Source organism: Leopardus geoffroyi, chromosome C3 (assembly GCF_018350155.1).
Source record: "Leopardus geoffroyi isolate Oge1 chromosome C3, O.geoffroyi_Oge1_pat1.0, whole genome shotgun sequence".
Taxonomy (NCBI): Eukaryota; Metazoa; Chordata; class Mammalia; order Carnivora; family Felidae; genus Leopardus; species Leopardus geoffroyi.
The window spans coordinates 66604071-66623383 of record NC_059338.1 but is presented as its reverse complement, the minus strand read 5'-3'; the positions used below and the strand labels follow the sequence as shown (position 1 = coordinate 66623383).

General features: G+C 39.4%; 1 protein-coding gene across 15 annotated transcripts in view; it reads right to left on the bottom strand.

Annotated features, from left to right (window-relative positions):
* The window catches only part of CDC42BPA (CDC42 binding protein kinase alpha), a 320829-nt gene that overhangs the window by 77159 nt on the left and 224357 nt on the right, over positions 1 to 19313 (bottom strand). For all 15 annotated transcript variants that reach the window (XM_045453221.1, XM_045453229.1, XM_045453222.1 and 12 more), the window contains 2 exons: positions 18626 to 18731; positions 10021 to 10145 (listed from right to left, as the gene is read on the bottom strand). In XM_045453221.1, coding sequence (XP_045309177.1) covers positions 10021 to 10145; positions 18626 to 18731 — 231 coding nt within the window. The remainder of the gene's footprint in view (positions 1 to 10020; positions 10146 to 18625; positions 18732 to 19313) is intronic.

The following is a 19313-nucleotide window of genomic DNA, read 5'->3' as shown; positions in this document are numbered from 1 at the left end:
CAAATTCTTACCCAGTATTCATGGTAACTGTATGGTGGTAACTTTACTAGTCTTATTTCCAATCGCTTTATATGGAACCTCCAATTCAGCCAACCTAAGTATAGGACTCTTTATTAACCTCAGGGTTTTCAGCAAATACATTGTAAGTTCAACCGATTACCCCCAGCTTTCTTAAACACCTCAGTCTGAGGTGATTCTCTTCTACACTCCTATAGGAAAATCAGTATTGTATGATACATAGAGCAACTTACATTTAAGTCTTGTAACAAATCTCCAAATCCAGTCACATTAGTTTTTAAACTTTTAAATGTTACAAGCTGCTTGAAGGCAAAGTACTAGCTCTTACAGACCATCCTACCGCCTATTTATACCGGAAGAATGCAGCAGATGTGAGGAAATGGGTTTTAGACATCACTCTTAGGGACTAGACTATGACTCCGACTTTTTTTTGTCCTATCATTTCAAAGAGAAAGAGCGATGTATTCTGATGAGCCAATGGTGAGCACTGCACAGTGATGAACAACAAGGTCTCCCTGCCCTAAAAGGTATTCTTTCACAGAAGAGGGATATTTCATAGGAAAGGTGGAGGGGGCAGAGTAAGGGGCCATTAGAAATGCATCTAACTGAGGTCTTACATGCAACAGCACCTGTTCTGTTTTAACACTGTTACTCTGTCCAACAGAAACATTTAAAATACAATATATTACAAACTCCTAAAACCTTGTTTGGGCATCGCCTCATTTTTGTTGAAGTTCTAGTTTAAATTCCAGTTTGTGAACATACAGTGCAACACTAGTTTCAGGTGTACAATACAGTGAGACACCACTTCCCTACAACAACCCGACGCTCATCACGACAAGTGCCCTCCTCAATCTCTGCCGCCTAGTTCACCAACCCCCCCACCCCTCCCCCCTGGTAACCATCAGTGTGTTGTTCTCTAGTTAACAATCTGTTTCATTATTTGTCTCTCTCTCTGTTTTTCCCTTTGCTCGTTTGTTTCGTTTCTTCAACTCCACATAGGAGTGGGATCATATGGTTTTTGTGTTTGATTGGCTTATTCTGTTTAGCATAATACTCTTTAGCTCCATCCATGTCATCGCAAATGGCAAGATTTCATTCCATTTCATAGCTGATATTCCTCTGTATATGTATACCACATCCTCTTTATCCATGCATCGGTCCAGAGACATTTGGACTCTTTCTGTAATTTGGCTAATTGTTGATAATGCTGCTGCAAACATAGGATGCATATATCCCTTTGAATTAGTATTGTACTCTTTAGGTAAATACCTAGTAGGGTGATTTCAGGATCGTAAGGCAGCTCTATTTTTAACTTTTTGAGGAACCTCCATACTGTTTTCCAGAGTGGCTGCACCAGTTTGCATTTGCACCAACAGTAGACAAGGGTTGCTCTTCCTCTGTATCCTCGCCAACACTTATTTCCCGTGTTGTTGATTCTAGCCCTTCTGACAGGTATGAGATAGTATCTCACTGTGGTTTTGATTTGTATTTCCCTGATGATGAGTGATGCTCGGCATCTTTTCACGTGTCTACTGGTTACCTGTATGTCTTCTTTGGAAAAATGTCTGTTCATGTCTTCTGCCCGTTTTTAAAATTGGATTATTCATTTCGGGGGTGTATTGTAAGTTCTTTATATATTTTGGATACTAGCCCTTGACAGAATATGTCATTTTCAAGTATCTTTTTCCAGTCTGTAGGTTGCCTTTTAGTTTTGTGGATTGTCTCCTTCACGGTGCAGAAGCTTTTTATCTTGATGTAGTCCCAACAGCTCATTTTTGCTTTTGTTTCCCTTGCATCAGGAGACATACATAGAAGTTACTATGGCCAATGTCAAAGAAATTACTGCCTGTCTTCTCTAGGTTTTGATGGCTTTCTGTCTCACATTTAGGTCTTCAATCCATTTTGAATTTATTTTTGTGTATTGTGTAAAAGAAAGTAATCCAATTCCATTCTTTTACATGGACTTTCATTCTTTTTCATTCATTCTTTTCCAACACCATTTGTTGAAGAGATATTCTTTTTTCCATCGGATATTCTTTCCTGCTTTGTTGAAGATTAACCGACCGTATAGTTGTGGGTTCCCTTCTGGGTTTTCTATTCTGTTCTAGTGACCTATGTGTCTATATTTGTGTCTATATAGTTTTTGTTATTACAGCTTTGTAATATAACTTGAAGCCTGCAATTGTGATGCCTCCAACTTTGCTTTTCTTTTTCAAGATTGCTTTGGCTATCTGGGGTCTTTTGTGGTTCCATATAAATTTTATGATTTTTTGTTCAAGCTCTGTGAAAAATGCTGTCGGTATTTTTATAAGAATTGCATTAAATCTATAGATTGTTTTTGGGTAGTACTGACATTTTAACAATGCTTGTTCTTCCAATCCATAAGCATGGAATGTCTTTCCATTTCTTTGTGTTTTCTTCAATTTCTACATCAATGTTTTATAGTTTTCAGAGTACAGATCTTTCACCTCTTTGGTTAGGTTTATTCCTGGGTATTTTACTATTTTTTGTGCAATGGTAAATGAGACTGACTCCTCAATTTCTCTGTCTGCCACTCCATTATTATTGGTGTACAGAAATGCAACAGATGTCTATATACTGATTTTGTATCTTAGGACCAGCAGGTTTTGGGTGGAGTTTTTTGACTTTTCTACATATAGTATCATGTCATTTGCAAATAGTAAAAGTTTGACTTCTTCCTTGCCGATTTCGATGCTTTTTATTTTTTTCTTGTCTGACTGCTGTGGCTAACACTTCCACTACGTTGAATAAAAGCAGTGATAGTGGACATCCCGTCTTTTTTTTTGACTATAGAGGAAAATCTCTTACTAGTTTTTCCCCATTTAGGATGATACTAGTTGTTGGTTTTTCATAAATGGCCTTAACTATGTTGAGGTATGTTACCTTTAAGCCTACTTTGTTGAGGGCTTTTATCATGAATGGATGTCGAACTTTGTGAAATGCTTTTCCTGCATCTGCTGAAATGATCATATGGATCTTAGCCTTCCTTTTATTAATGTGATGGATCATGTTGATTGATTTGAGAATACTGAATCACCCTTGCAAGTTAGGAATAAATCCCACTTGATCGTGGTGAATGATTTTTTAAGTGTTTTGTTGGATTCAGTTTGCTAGTATTTTGTTAACAATTTTTGCATCTGCGTTCATTAAAGATATTGGGCCTGTAGTTCTCTTTTTTGGGGTATCTTTATCTGGTTTTGGAATCAGGGAAACCCTGGCCTCAGAGAATGAATTTGGAAGTTTTTCCTCCTTTTCTATCCTCTTGGAATAGTTTGAGAAGAATAGGTGTTAACTCTTCTTTAAATGTTTGGCAGAATTCCCCTGTGAGGCCATCTGTTCAAGGACTTTTATTTGTTGGGAGTTTTTTGTTTTGTTTTGATTACAGATTTGATTTTTTTGCTAGTTGTCTGTGCAAATTTTCTATTTTTTCTTGTTTCAGTTTTGGTAATTTTATGTTTTTAGGAATTTATCCATTCCTTCTAGGTTGTGCAACTTGTTGGCATACAGTTTTTCATAATACTCTCTTATAATTGTATTTCTGCAGTGTTGGTTATGATTTCTCCTCTCTCGTTTGTGATTTTATTCATTTGGGTCCTTTCTCTTATTTCTGATAAGTCTGGTTAGAAGTTTGCCAATTTTATTAATTTTTTCAAAGAATCAGTTTCTGGTTTCATTGATTTGTTCTACTGTTTTTAAGTTTCTAGATCATATATTTCTACTCTAATCTTCATTATTTCCTTCTTTTGCTGGCTTTAGCCTTCATTTGTTGTTCTTTTTCTAGCTCCTTTAGGTAAGGTATAAGGTTAAGTTGCTTGAGATTTTTCTTCCTTCCTGATGTAGGCCTGTATTGCTACTCCCCTCTTAGAATTGCTTTCGCTGAATCTCAAAGGTTTGGACTACTTTCATTTTCCTTTGTTTCCATGCATTTTTAATTTTTTTCTTTTATTTCCTGGTTGACCAACTCATTGTTTAGTAACATGTTATTTAACCCTCATGTATTTGCGGTCTTCCCAGATTTTTTCTTGTAGTTGACTTCTAGTTTCGTAGCATTGTGGTCACAAAAGGTGCGTGATATGACTTCAATCTTCTTGAATTTGTCGAGACCTATTTTGCAGCCTAATATGTGATCTATTCTAGACACTGTTCCATGTGCACTTGAAAAGAATGGGTATTTTGCTGTTTTAGGATAGAATGTTATGAATATATCTATTATGTCCATCTGGTCCAGTGTGTCATTCAAAGTCACTGTTTCCTTATTGATTTTCTGCTTAGATGATCTGTTCACTGCTTGCTGTAAGTGGGGTGTTAAAGTCCCCTACTATTATCGTATTATTATTGATTAGTTCCTTTATGTCTGTTATTGTTTTATGTATTTGGGTGTTCCCATGTTTGGCTCATAAATATTTATAATTGTTATATCTTCCTGTTGCATTGTCCCCTTTATTATAACACCCTTTTGTGTCTTGCCCTTGTTACAGTCTTTGTTTTGGAGTCGACTCTGCTTGACCTAAGTATTGCTACTCCTGATTTCTTTCTTTTTTAAATTTATTTTGAGAGGGAGAGAGTGTGAGTTGGGGAGGAGCAGAGAGAGACAGGGAGAGAGAGAATCCCAAGCAGGCTCCACGCTGTCAGTGCAGAGTCTGATGCGGGGCTCAACCCCATGAACCATGAGATCACAACCTGAGCCAAAATCAAGAGTTGGACGCTTAACTGACTAAGTCACCGAGGCGTCCCCAATCCAGCTTTCTTTTGACATTCATTTGCATGATAAATGTTTCTCCATCCTCTCACTTTCAATATGCAGGTGTCTTTTGGTCTAAAATGAGAATCTCTTGTAGGCAGCGCATAGATGGGTTATCCATTCTGACACCCTAAGTCTTTTGATTAGAGCATTCAGTCTATTTAGAAAGTAATTATTGATAGATATGTATTTATTGCCATTTTATTACATGTTTTGTGGTTGTTTCTTAAGATTTTCTCTGAACCTTTATCATCTTTCTCTTTCACGGTCTGATTTTCTTAACTGATATCTTTGAATTTCTTTGCCTTTATTTTTTGCATGTTTATTGGTGGTTTTTGATAGATCGTTATACCATTAGGTTTGTATATAACATCTGCATACAGCAGTCTATATTAAGTTCATGGTTGTTTAATTTGAACCCACTCTTTTCTTCTCTCCTCCCCACGTTTTAGGTATATGGTGTCATATTTTATACCCTCTTTTGTGAGTTCCTGGACTGATTTTTTACAGAAACATTCATTTTTACTGCATTTATGTTTCCTACCTTTATACTATCACTTTTGGTATCTCCTTTCCACTCAAAATTCCCTTAAATATTTCTTGTAGAGCTGCTTTAATGGTCATGAATTCCTTTAGTTTTTGTGTGTCCGGGGAACTCTTTATCTCTCCTTCTATTATGAATGACATCATTGCTGGACAGAGTATTCTTGGCTGCATATTTTTCCCATTCAGCATGCTAGGTATATCATAACACTCCCTTCAGGCTTGCCAGGTTTCTGTTGCAAAATCTCCTGCTAGCCTTATGGGTTTTCCTTTGTACATTACTGACTTATTTTGTCTTGCTGCTTTTAAGATTTTTTTTCTTCAACACTGTATTTTGGAAATTTAATCACAATATGTCCTGATGTAGGCCTGTTTTTGTTGATTTTGATGAAGAGTTCTCCGTGCCTCCTGGATCTGGATGTTTGTTCCCTTCCTTCCTTCTCTCTCTTTGTCTACTAGAACTCCTATAATACCAAAGTTATTACATTTAACGGAGTCACTGAGTTGCCTAAGTCTGCTCTCGTTTTGCATAATTGAACTGCTTTCAATTACTATGACTTCGTCATTCATTAATTCTTCTGCTTCTTCCAGCCTCCTGTTCACTGCATCAAGTGTGTTTCTAATCTTGTTTATTACACTCTTCATCTCTGATTCTTTAACTCTTTTATCTCTGTGGTAAGGGTGCTACTGATGTCCTCCATTCTTTTCTCAAGTCCAGTGACTATCTTTACGATTGCTACTCTAATTCTCCATCAGACATGTTATTTACATCTATTTTGCTTAGATCTCTGGTCACGGCCTTATCTCGTTCTTTCGTTTGGGACAAATCCCTGGTCTTCTCATTTTGTCTAAATCTCTGTCTGCTTCTGTGTGCTAGAAAAGCCAGTTATGGGGCGCCTGGGTGGCTCAGTCGGTTAAGTGTCTGACTTCAGCTCAGGTCATGATCTCGCAGTTTGGGTTTGAGCCCTGCGTCAGGCTCTGTGCTGACAGCTCAGGGCCCGGAACCTGCTTTGGATTCTGTGTCTCCCTCTCTCTCTGCCCCTTACCTGCTCGCTTGCACTCTATCAAAAATAAACATTAAAAAAAAAACTTAAATTAAAAAAGAAAAAAGAAAAGCCAGTTATCTCTCCCGCTCTTGAGAGTAATGGCTTCATGAAGAAGAGGTCATATAGTGCCCAAGGCCTGGCACTTCAGGGAGTGTCCCCAGTGTGTGCTGTGTGTGCTCTGCTGCTCTGTTCTGGTTGCTCTGTCCTTGAGGCCAGTTGTCTGCAGAGGCGCTCCTTGCCTGCTATGGGCAGAGTTTAGTCCCTGGCCTAAATGTGGTGAGTTTTAGCCAGTTTTGCTTTGATCTGCTTGTGAAATGGGACCTCCACTGGAACTGAGGCCTTGCAAAACTCTCTGGTTGGGAGACGTGATATGGGCAAGGGTTTGTGCTACCCTTCTGGCACAAAGGGGCTGCCACAATGCGGCTAAGGTAAGCATGATCGAGAAGGGCAGTCCCACCAGAGCACATGGGGGTGGGGCTTGGCGTACACAGGTTAGGCAGTCGGTATCTTCCCACAGGTGGCTCTGCGTTTATGTTGAGGGGCTGGGGAGAGACGGTGCCAGCCAGCTACTCTTGTTCTCGGAGAGGTCTCTCCATGAATGGGGTCTCTCTGGGCTACACTCCCAGAAGAGCAAATAACCTCCCCATTGTGTGCCCCACGGGCTCTTCAGATCACTGTTTCCATGTCATCTATCTCCAGGCTGTTGGCCTGCCTTCTCTCCAAGAGCAGCGCAGTGCCCTCCAGGCTCTATTTCCCACTGACCTTTAAAAGTCCAGTCTTCAAGCTCTGCTGCTTCCAAGAACTCACAAAATTTAGTCCCTCTTGTTTTCTAAGCCAATGGCTGTGGGGAGATGTTCTCTTATGAGTTCCCTTGTGTGCTCCTCTCTCTCTCTCACCCTTCTCCATGACCATGGCTCCCTCCCTTCGGCAGCAGCCAGGATTCGTTTCTCCCCTAAACCAGGTCTCTGCACTTCCTACCTTCTTCAATGTGACCTCTTCTCTCTCTTTAATTGTGGAGTCTGTTCTGTCAGTTTTCAGGTGAATTTCTGGGGTATTTTGTCAGATTTGATAGTTATCTAGTTGTATTCACGGGATGAGCTGAGCTTAGGGTCCCCCTACTCCACTGCCATCTTCCTATTTCTAGCATCACTTCATTAAAAAAAAAATTTTTTTTAACGTTTATTCATTTTTGAGAGACAGAGAGAGACAGAGCATGAGTGGGGAAGGGGCAGAGGGAGGGAGACACAGAATGGGAAGCAGGCTCTCAGGCTCTGAGCTGTCAGCACAGAGCCTGATGTGAGGCTGGAACCCACGGACTGTGAGATCATGACCCGAGCCGAAGTTGGACACTCAACCGACTGAGCCACCCAGACGCCCCTAGCATCACTTCATTTTTTAACGTACAGACTGAAAAACTCAAAACAGCCTGAGACTCTTGACTTTTTAAGCATGGATAGAATGTCCCAGATTTACTTCCAAGAAGGTGAGAAGTCTGAGAACATGGACTACGTCTTTTACTTTTACCCTATTGCGTATTTAATAATTAGCTATCTAATATTTTAGCCCATTTCTAAATAACAGCTTTTATGTAAAGTGACTTGCTTGCATTCCTGATTTCTTCTGCACATTTCACTTGAACGTGAAAAGTCTAAAATGATGGTTTTGTGGTATCATGTGAAAACTTTCACCTTCATCCTTTCTACTAACCCTTTCCAGAGTCCACCTTGAAAGCTTATTTCCTTTACTACTAAAGCTTATTTCCTTACTTCTCATTCCATCTGAACCCATCATGCCTGTCACTAGAAAAAATTAGTTGTCTAGGAACTCTGGCTTTGGCCAGATCATCTTTGTTTTCTGTAAAGTCATTTTCAGCAACAGCTTAATTATGTTTGATTACATAATAATGTAGTTACAATGAAGAGTCATAGTTTTTTTTTGTTTGTTTTGCCACAACCAGTTCCAAGTAGTTAAGAGTCATAATTTTTGATATTATTTTTTTAATTTTTTAATGCTTATTTTTGAGGGAGAGAGACAGAGTATGAGCAGGGGAGGGGCAGAGAGAGAGGGAGACACAGAATTCGAAGCAGGCTCCAAGCTCTGAGATGTCAGCACAGAGCCCAATGCAGGGCTCAAACCCCTGTACAGTGAGATCATGACTTGAGCCGAAGTCGGCGCTTAACCGACTGAGCCACCAGGTGCCCTGACATTATTTTTTTAAGTTTTATTTTGAGAGAGAGAATGTGCGTGCATAAGTGGGGGAGGGGTGGCGGTGAGAGAGAGAGAGAGAGAGAGAGAGAGAGAGAGAGAGAGAGAACCCCGAGCAGGCTCCATAATATCAGCACAGAGCCTGATGCAGGGCTCAGACCCACAAACTGAGAGATCATGGCCTGAGCCCAAACCAAGAGTCAGATGTTTAACCAACTGAAACACCCAGGTGGCCCCGTAATTTTTGATATTACAAGCTTGGCTAAAAATTACAATGATTTTGCTTTAGAAATGTAGACTTGATGACAAGGACACAAATTAACCATTAATGAATCATTAACTGTTTGGAACACAACCACATTTCCACAATTTGGGCATTTTCGTTTAGATATGCATTTAACGGTCACATTCATAAGCCAAAGGTGAGTGAACACAAGAATTCTGTAGTTAGGCCTTTACCAAAATACTTGAGTCATCTGGGTAAGATCTCTTGCAGTGTTTATTCACTTCTGATTTTATTTAAGATGGAGGGTATGAATCTGCCGTAAGGTAGGAAAATGGAAAATGATGCTTGAAGAACCAAAATAAGAGTATAAGAAGCTAAAATTCCCACCAAATGACTGGTCTATAGATACATAAAGAAACTAGTTGTTTTCATGCAAATTAAGCATCCATGATGTGCCAGAAAGAACCAAAAGGTTGAAAAGTAAATATAAAAAATGAAGCCACCTATTTTCATTACAAAATAAAGTCCCTGTTGGATTCAACTTTCTTCATGTTTTGTAAAAATATACACACTTTTACAAATGCCAGAATCGCTTAATGAAATAATGTGAAAGTTACTAAGGTGATTATTCCAAATTGAATCCTAAGAGCTTAAAGAATAGTTGATAATATGAAACTGTAACCATTTAAGGTTTTTATGGTGCCATGTGTGAATCAGTCTGTGGTATACGAAAGAAAGTGATGGCACATCTTCAGGCTCGAAATTCTTCTCCGGGCCGTCTGCTTCTTAAAATAATTGCAAACAGCAATTTTGGTCTTACAAAGGAATTCTTATAGCTAGTGAATGAGTTTCTTCAGTTTTTTTAAGGACCAACTGTCTTAGAATAACCTTTTCCTTTTCCCTTTCCCTTTCCCCTTTCCTTTCCTTTCCCTTCCCTTCCTTTTCTTAGAAACACCAGTTTTCAATGAAGCTGTGGAAGGTGGACATAGGCTACTTGTTGCATTGGGGAAAAGAGGAACAGTTGAAAATATACAAGAATACGGATCGGTAATAAATAACAGGTCAGTAATAAAATTATGCTTCTCAGGGAAAGTTATTTGTCAAAGCGATAAAATAAGCGTGAAAAAAAACCCCACGTTAGTAGCCTTGCGGAATTCACGCCAACTTGGCCGTATGTCTAAAATCACCCACAAAAACACACCGAAACGAGTACTCACCACTGAATGATTTCTGTGATTTGAGCTTCCCAATGCGCAACCGATTCTTTCTTGTCTGCCAGGTCTTTTACCTCCTCTTCTAACTGCTGGTTGCGTATACTTAAGTTCTCATACAAGGTGGTGAGCTGAAAGGCAGTTTTAAGACACGTGTGACTTTTACGAACAGGAATGTGAGGTGCCCAGATGCCTCTTGTTAAATTTGATAACTCACCATATTCCGCTAAACACTGATGGTCTTCCTGGTTTCTTATTAGGCACCCTTCTGGTCACTGAATTTGGAAACATCGAATATTTTCTCTTCCTATCTTTGCTTTTCCCCTACTCCTTGTGCTAAACTGCTTCCCTCTGCAAACCTCCAATTGCCTGAAAACTCCCCAGGTTCCACTGATAACAACATCTCTTGGTTTTTTTCTTGATCTGAAAATCTCTATGTCATCCTTTTTAAAAAATAGAATCTTATAAAGAATTTCAAGCGTATGTAAAAATGGGACAGTGTAAGTTAATTCCCATGAGCCCACACCCAACATCAACAATTATCACCTTGATGCCATTTTATTTTTTAAACATTTTTTAAATTTATTTTTGAGACAGAGAGACAGAGCATGAATGGGGGAGGGTCAGAGAGAGAGGGAGACACAGAATCTGAAACAGGCTCCAGGCTCTGAGCTGTTTGTTAGCACAGAGCCCGACAAGGGGCTTGAACTCACAGACCGTGAGATCATGACCTGAGCTGAAGTCGGAGGCTTAACCGACTGAGCCACCCAGGCACTCCCGATGCCATTTTATTTGTATCCTGTCTTCTTCCTCCTTCCTCCTGTATTATTCTGCAGCAAATACCAGACATCTATAATTTTACCCATATATATTTCTGTGTATATCTCTTGCAAATAAGGCCCTCTCTTTGAAAATATAAGCACAGTATTATTAAATTTAACGAGTTTCCTTATTATCATCACATAGGTAGTAACGTATGTGATTTCCAGTTTCATTTTTTTCTGTTGGGAAGTCAGATTTCGGTTTAACCTATGTGATTTCAAATTTCCAGTTACCTCGAAAGATCAAAACATGTTAACAGTTTATTAAACTGAATCATGTTGCCAACAAGTAAACACAGATTAATGTTCCCTATGTCCTTTAAGTCTCTTTTATTTATACCAGGGACCGGGTGGTTTAAATGGGAGACATTTATTTCTCACAGTCCGGAGGCTGGAGAGTCCAGGATCAAGGTGCCAGCAGGTTCAGGGTCTGGTGGGGCTGCCGCTGCTGGGTTCACAGATGGCTGTCTTCTGGCTGCCTCTTTATGAGGTGGGAGGCCTGAGAGGGGTCTCCGGGGTCACTTTCACAGGGATAATAATCCCATCATGAGGGTTCCACCCTAGGCATTAACCACGACCCACAGGCAGCACCTCCTCATACTATCGTATCAGAGGTTACATTTCAACATGGGAATTTTGGAGGGACGTAAACATTACAGTCTATAGCAGTTCCCCTCCAGAACTTTTATTTTTCTTGTAATTTATTTGTTGAAAAAAAGTAGTTGTTGGTCTTGCAGAGTTTTGTGGTCTCAATTTCTGCTTTCATTTTTGATTTTTTTTTTTTGATGTATAAAACATTCTAAGTTGGCAATAATCATCCTCCAGCACTTTGAAAATGTCATTCCTTTTTATTCCCTGTTTTTATTCCTTTTTGATTTCATTTTTTTCTGTTGGGAAGTCAGCTTTCGGTTTAACTTTTACTCGTTTGAATATAATGTGACTTTCTGCTCTGACTGCTTTTAGGATTTTCTTTAGCTGCAAGTTTTTAGCCGATTTTCTCTGATGTCCCTAAGTGGGTTTTAGTTTCTATGTATCACGTTTAGGGTTTGCGGCATTTCCTGAATTTGTACGTAAATGTTTCTCATAAGGTTTGGAAAATTATGGGCCATGTACTCTTCACATACTGTTTTTGCCAGTCTCTCTGTCCTCTCCATCTGGGAAAGCAAATATTTGTACATCAGATCTTTATACCATGTCCCCTAGGTTTCTGTCCTCTTCTAGGTATTTCCATCCTTTCTAATCTCTACCCATACTTTAGCCTGAAAATTTTTTTTTACTTATCCACTCTTTTCTTTGGCTCTTTCCAATCTGCTGTTAAAATCTTCTATTGGGTATTTCGGTTATTTTAGCTTTTACTTCTAGAGGTGCCACCTGACTCTTTTGTATACATTCCAGTTGTCTGCTGAAATTCATCACATTTCCTATTTTCTATCATACAGTTATTTTAAATTTTCATTTATGAAAATTCTCATGGGAATCCCTGTGGGTTTACTTATATGGACTGTCTAGTTTTCATTTTTTCTTTCCTTATTTTGTTTTTGCAATATTTTTACTCTTGGTTTTCAGTGATGCAGTTGTATCTCCTAGTATGCATGGTAATTGTTTAATGCATGCCACACATTTTATATGAAAATTTTAGAGGTAATTTGAGGCTCGGTATAATATCCCCCTCCTTAGACCCAAGATAGGTCAGGTACCGCAGGCTGGTTTTCAGTCATTGAGAGTGCTCATCTCTTTCCAATTCACTCTTACTCCTAAAATGTAGCCTTTCAATGAGTCCAACGGAAAGCTTGTATTTCTCTCTCCAAACCCATGAGACTGTGGAATACTGTGCTCAGCTTCCTGACTCCTCAGCTACTGCTTTCCTATCAGCAAATGCTTCAAGGAAAAGCAGCACCGAGTGCTGGGCTCAACGCCCTGCACTGCTCCACTATGGGATCTTGGTCAGTAAAGAAGGCTGCACTCTTTACTCTCCAATGCCTTGCTGCAGATAAATACAGTGGGAAATTAAAACAAGTAAAGAATAAATCCAGCTCTTGCGGAGGTGGTGGGTATGATGCAAGTTAATCTGTCCTATCAGAAGCAAAAGTTCCTGCTTTAATACATTTTTTAAAATTTATGATAAAATATTTGCATCCAATTTTTATCTCATGGTTACATTTTCTCTGATAAATGGTCTCAAGCTGCATTAGTTAGTATTCCTTTCTTGCTTTTTGGTATGTTTTATAGAGATACTGTGTTCATTTCCTTTCGATTACTCAACTTGAAGGAGATGAATTTTTCCTAGAAGAGCTATTTACAGGTCTGTGGAGATGAGGGGCCTGGTGATGGTTAATTTTATGTGCTAACTTGACTGGGCCACACAAGGTACCCACACGTGATCAGGGCGTGTCTGTGACAGTGCCTGTGGATGAGATTAACACTTGAATCAGTAAACTGAATAAAGCAGATTGCCCTCCCTAACATAGTGGGCCCATCCAATCAGCTAAAGGCAAGAACAAAAAGATTGACCCTAGTGAGTCAAATCTCCTCCTGTCTCAATGCCTTCAAGCTGGGATGTTGGTTTTTCCTGCCTTTGGACTCTTACTGAAACAGCAGCTCCTCCCGGGTCTCAAGTCCTTTGGACTCAGACAGAAACTACACTGTAGGCTCCCCTGGGTCTCCGGGCTGCAAACTGCAGGTCTTGGGACTTGTCAGCCTCCATAATCAGGTAAGCAAATTCCTTACAATAAGTATCTTTACACACATATGTGTGTGTGTGTGTGTGTGTGTGTGTGTGTGTGTGTATGCATGTGTATGTTAGGTTCAGTTTCTAATACAGGCTAAAACCATGTTCTAAGTCAGGGATCTGCAAGCTTTCCAGTAAAGCATTAGATAGTATGTATTTTTGGCTTTGTGGGCCACATGTGGTCTCCATCACATCTTGTTCTTCTTAGAAAAACCTACTTATAAGTGTAAAAACTCTTCTTAGTTCATGGGTCATAAAGAAACAGTCTGAGAGCCGGATTTGCCTACAGGCCACATATGCCAACTCCTCCATCTAAATGTATCAGCAATTCTCCTAATGACCCAGGGTTTTTCTCGCGTGTGTTTTGGCCTATCCTTCTGTGAGAGCGAGACACTTAAGACACAACTCAATGCGGTTTCATTTTTTCCACTCTACCAAAGGAACACAGCTGTAATTCCCTGTTTAACCCTATGCCCAACCTCATGGTCTTCTCAGAATGAAATGGGGTCCAGAGAAGCTATCAAGGCCCACGTACACCCTCAGCTGCCTATTAAGAAGGGATTTAAGTTCCGTACCTCAAGGGGTGCCATTTACGTCTGAAAACGTACTTTACCGGCTCTCTTTTTACAGATTTACTGAGGTATAATTTACCTGTAATAAAACTCATCCGTTACAAGTGTATGGTTCAAAGATTTTTAATAAATTTAAGCAGTCATGCAACAATCACCACAATCCCGTTTTGGAACACTTCTAGTACGAGAAATTTCCCCAGTGCTGGTTTGCAGTCAATCCTGGTTCCCACCCTGAGTTCCAGGCATCACGGATCTGTTTTCTGCTTCTCTGGTTTTGCTTTTCTTAGCAATTTAATACCTCATCATATTATTGAGGTGCAACCACAGTGTTGCACGTATCAGAAATCCATTCCTTTCTACAGCTGAGTAGTAGACTATCATATGGATAATAGGAAACCTTATTTGCCTGTTCATTAGTTGGTGGGCATGTGTATTGTTTCCAGTGGTTTGCTTTTGGGAAGAATGGTGCTATGCACATTCACATACAAGTCTTGAAAAGGGCTCTGTTTTTAATTCTCTTAAATAAGTAAGTAGGACAATTTCTGGGTCACGTGGTAAGTGTATGCTTAACTTTCTGAGAACTTTTGAAACTGTTTCTAAAGTGGCTCTCCCATCTTCCACGCCTGCAAGCAGCGTGGGATTTTCAGTTCCCCCACATCCTTGCCAACAGCGGGTATGGTCATTCTTATGGATTCTGCCCATTCTTGAGGGCGTACAGCCGCACGTGACCATGGTTTTAACTGGCGTTTTCCTGACCACAATGAACATCTTTGCACGAGCTGATCTGCCATTCATAGGTCTTTCATGAAATGTCTGTTCAAAAACTTTCCCCATTTTTTTCAATGGGTTGTTTGTATTTATTTCTTATTAATGAGTGTTAAGAGTTCCTTCTCCATTTCAAGTATGTTTCTTCTGCAAATGTGTCTTTCGCCCATTAACGGGGGTCCATCTCTCCGCTCGTTCAGACATTCCTTCACTTATCTCAGCAATGTTTCGGAGCGGTCTTCCTCCCCTTACTTCCCAGAGCTCCGAAATCATTGTTTTTGACAATCGTGTCCACCTTGAAATGTTTCTTTTCTTGAGAGGATTCATCAATCTCTTCACGTTAGCCTAGCCAGAAGTCTACCAGCGGTTTCTGAAATTTCTTCTGGCAGATGCAATGTCTGCGCTAATTCCTACAACACACCTTTTTTGACAGCCCTCCCAACTGATTTGTGAGTGACGTCAACTAGATGTTTGCAGGAAGGAGAGGAAATGCAGATTTTGCACGGCTATGTTATGACACCTACAAGTGGTTTTAAGTAGATTTGTTTAGTATTACTCAGAGAAATGCTAATATTTTCATTACTACTGAATAAAAGCATGGACTCTGGAGCCAGACTGCCTGTGTCCAAATTCCGTTTGGCCACTTCCTGGTTCTCTGATTAGGAAAGGAGCTTCATTCCCTCTGCCTCAGTTTCCTCATCTATAAAATGGCAAGAATAATTGGGTACACCTCACAGAGCTTTTGTGAGGATAAAATGATTTATATAAAGTAACTCAGAAGTAAATTCTGAGTAAATATAAAGTAACTTATTAGTACATTCTACCTAAGGGTCTGTTCATTTTGCTTCTTTGGAAATGAGAAGGTTTTGCTATTTGTACATTGACATATTTGGCTTATAGTAATTATAAGACTACATAAGAATATGGAAACATGCTGAGGACATTTTAAATGAAAAGGCAGATTAGAAAATGGAATGTATATATGACTGCACTTACGTAATAGTCTGGAAAGGAACATATAAAATTACCATAGTTGTTTTGTGGTGATGAGATCATGGGTTAACTTTTATGTTAAATATATTCCACGTTTTTTGTAATTCTGCTTTTTTGTAAAATAGTGTGATTTAAAACCAAGACAAAAATAATATTTTTCCTGACTGGAAAATCATTTACTTTCACTTCCTAACATATATGGCTAATTTTATTTGCCATAAATTATCTTTAAAAGAAAATTTTTTTTATGTTTATTTTTTTGGGGGAGAGAGAGAAAGAGAGAGAGAGGTCAAGCAGGGGAGGGGTAGAGAGAGAGGGAGACACAGAATTCAAAGCAGGCTCCAGGCTCCGAGCTGTTGGCACTGAGCCCGATGTGGGGGTTCGAACTCATGAACTGAGAGATCATGACCTGAGCCAAAGTCGGAGACTTAACTGACTGAGCCACCAAGGCACCCCTGTAATAAATTTAGCAGACTTCTGAAAATATCAACACACTTTCTTTTGATTCCCTTTAAAATTTCAATTTTTAGAGTTTAAAACTGTGCATGTGAGAATCTCTTCATGAGATTAATTATGTAAGTTTGAAAATTAACCTAAGAGTTGCCTTCTGGCTTCTATACCAGAAGTTCTGTTTGAATCCCTTCACTGGGTTCCAGATGGAAGGGCTGGAACAACAATGGCAGAAGTACTCTGGTTACTCCTCCTGGCAAAAATATACAGTTCAAACCAAACCAGAAAATGAACGAACAGAAGAAACAGTGCTCAGGTAGGTGAACCGACAGTTAAGGAGGAAGAAAGCAAAGGCTGAATAAAAACAGCAAAAATTGGGAAGGGGCTTAAATGGTAGCAGAACCCAGGTGTGTCTCTACTGCTCCAGGAATGAATATTTCCTTGTTATCATTTGTCATTAAATATTTGCCCTCAGAGTTCTACTCCTATCCTTCATCAGAGCTTTCATGTTAGTAAGAAAAGGTAACATTCTATTTTTATAAGCTTCGGGGACAAGCTTTTATTTTTATCCTTCACATCTCATCAAAATCCAAAGAGTATTGCTTAAAAATGAAATATGTGTTTCTCGTAAACTCAACAGAACTTTATGGTTAGTGATGAAAAAAACCAAGGAGTGAATACAAGATTTGATCTACATTCAATTTGATTGTTTCTCAATATAATTTTTCTTGAACTGTATACATTTTCTACTAGAAACTACATGAAGAGGCCTTCTAGAGTTTAATTACATTTCTTACCTCAAGGTAACTCTTAAGAGAATCTTAAATTCTGTCTTATAGACAGAAATAGTGTTTTATTTTACAGTCGTTATTAGTCAACACATGAAAAAAACAATTATGTGACTTAAATTTTATGGGGATAAAATTCAAAAGTTATTAGTTTTATTTAAACGGAAATAACGAAAAGTCACACAGTAACTTTCACATGCTCTCTGTACTCTGAACAAAACACTCATACTACCTTTGGGCCACTTCCCACAGAGTTTGTGTACATTCTTTCTCAAGTAGTTTTCAACCGAACAAGCAAGGTCATTTTTAAATGTTTAAAAAACCAAACAGTCATGGGGTAAGTAGTGAAAGATACGGAACGCAGTGGAAAACAGAACAAAGAGCCTCTCTTTTATGACTATTTAGTCATGGGCTTTCAATTCATGACTCTTTCAGTCATGGTCATTATTAGTTACTGGAATAATTAATAGTTGAACAAAATATTTTTACGGGAGGAAAATCCTAGAAATCACTATAAAATACAATTACCCAAACGTTCTCATTTAAATGTAAATATGATTACTAAAACATGTGGATAATATTAGGATTTTTACAACTGTTTGTTAGGAACTGACAAAAGAAATGCAAAAGGATGGCAGTTCAAAAAATCTGAGCTACTAAATGGAAAAACATTCCCTTTATGTATTTGAAATTTCGTTCATAAATCTGGCAGAGTCTAAGTTTAATCTATGGTTCTGTTCTTTACTTGAGCTACAGAATTTCAGTGGAGCTTTGCTTCTTTTTCTTTGCTTTTCTTTTCTTTCTTTCTTTCAGTGTTTATTTACTTATTATAGAGAGAGAGAGAGAGAGATTGAGAGAGTGAGCAGGGGAGGGGCAGAGAGAGAGAGAGGGAGACAGAGAATCCCAAGCAGTCTGCACGCTGTCAGCACAGAGCCCGGTGCAGGCCTCAAAACCACAAACTGTGAGATCATGACCTGAGCCGAAGCCAAGAGTCAGATGCTTCACCGCCTGAGCCCCCCAGGCGCCCACAGGCAGAGTAGGTTTCTCTGGATTCCTACCCACCAAGGATATTATTTCTAGCTACAGGTAGTTCTCCACCATGAACATGAAATCATGGTTGTCAAACCTACCCCAGTTTGGCCTAATTGTTCCTGCTCTTGACAAGGGCCAGCTTAACTTCGGCAGCCATGACAGAGTTAAGGGACAAATATGAGAGGAAAGAGTAAAAAGAGAACAGACGGAAAGTGAAAGAAAGAAAAGAGGCTCAAAAAATAAGAGGGATGAAGAAGAAGAGGGGATAAGCAAAGCCGTATCCAGAGCCCCCGCACGGACGGGTGGAAGGAAGCCCCACCTGCACCCCACAAGTAATCCTTGTGTATAAGGAGGGGTACTAAGTCTGAGTTGTGCCGAGTATAAGACCAGGCTACAATTTCTGTCACCGTGCTGGATGTCTGGAAACTGCTCAAGGAGGGGAGATCAGATTGTAGCACTCACCTTATCAAGTTCACTTGTCAGTTTCTTATTTTCTTCAGTTAACAACACTTTTTCTCTTTCGTACTGTTGTTTGAACTCGTTTTCAAATTCTTCCCTTTCACTTTGACTAACACAATTCAAAACAGAAGAGGAAAAAAAGAAATTGAGTCAGAGGTGAAACGACTTCCCAGACTGGCTGCTGTTCCACATTTTACTCTGAAAAGTCGCACCATCTTGAAGGTGCCAAGTCCCAATCCTCCCCCTTAAAATTAAAAGTTACAATCATTTCCTTTTAATTAATAGATCTGTGTGCCCAACATCTACTTTGTTTTTCATTTGAAACTCTGAGGAAGGCATCTGCGATCTGTAGTCTTCATGATTGTGCTCACATTATGTGGCTGCACACAGACCACAAAGTATGGGCAAAGGTGGAGGTCAGGGAAAGAGGGGGACAGTGGGCGCCACATGAGTCCTTCTCGGCTCGAGAGTGCTAGCAAACCCTCAGTGACATTTCCAACAGTCCTGTCAATATATTCAGCCCTTCCTCTCAGCCCTTCCTTCCTTCTTCCTTAAGTACATACCTACCTACCTACACACATATGCATGCACACACAAAAAATTTAATATTGTAAAACTTACTTATTTATGTTTATTTATTATTTTTGAGAGATAAAGAGAGAGACAGACAGACAGACAGACAGCGTGGGCG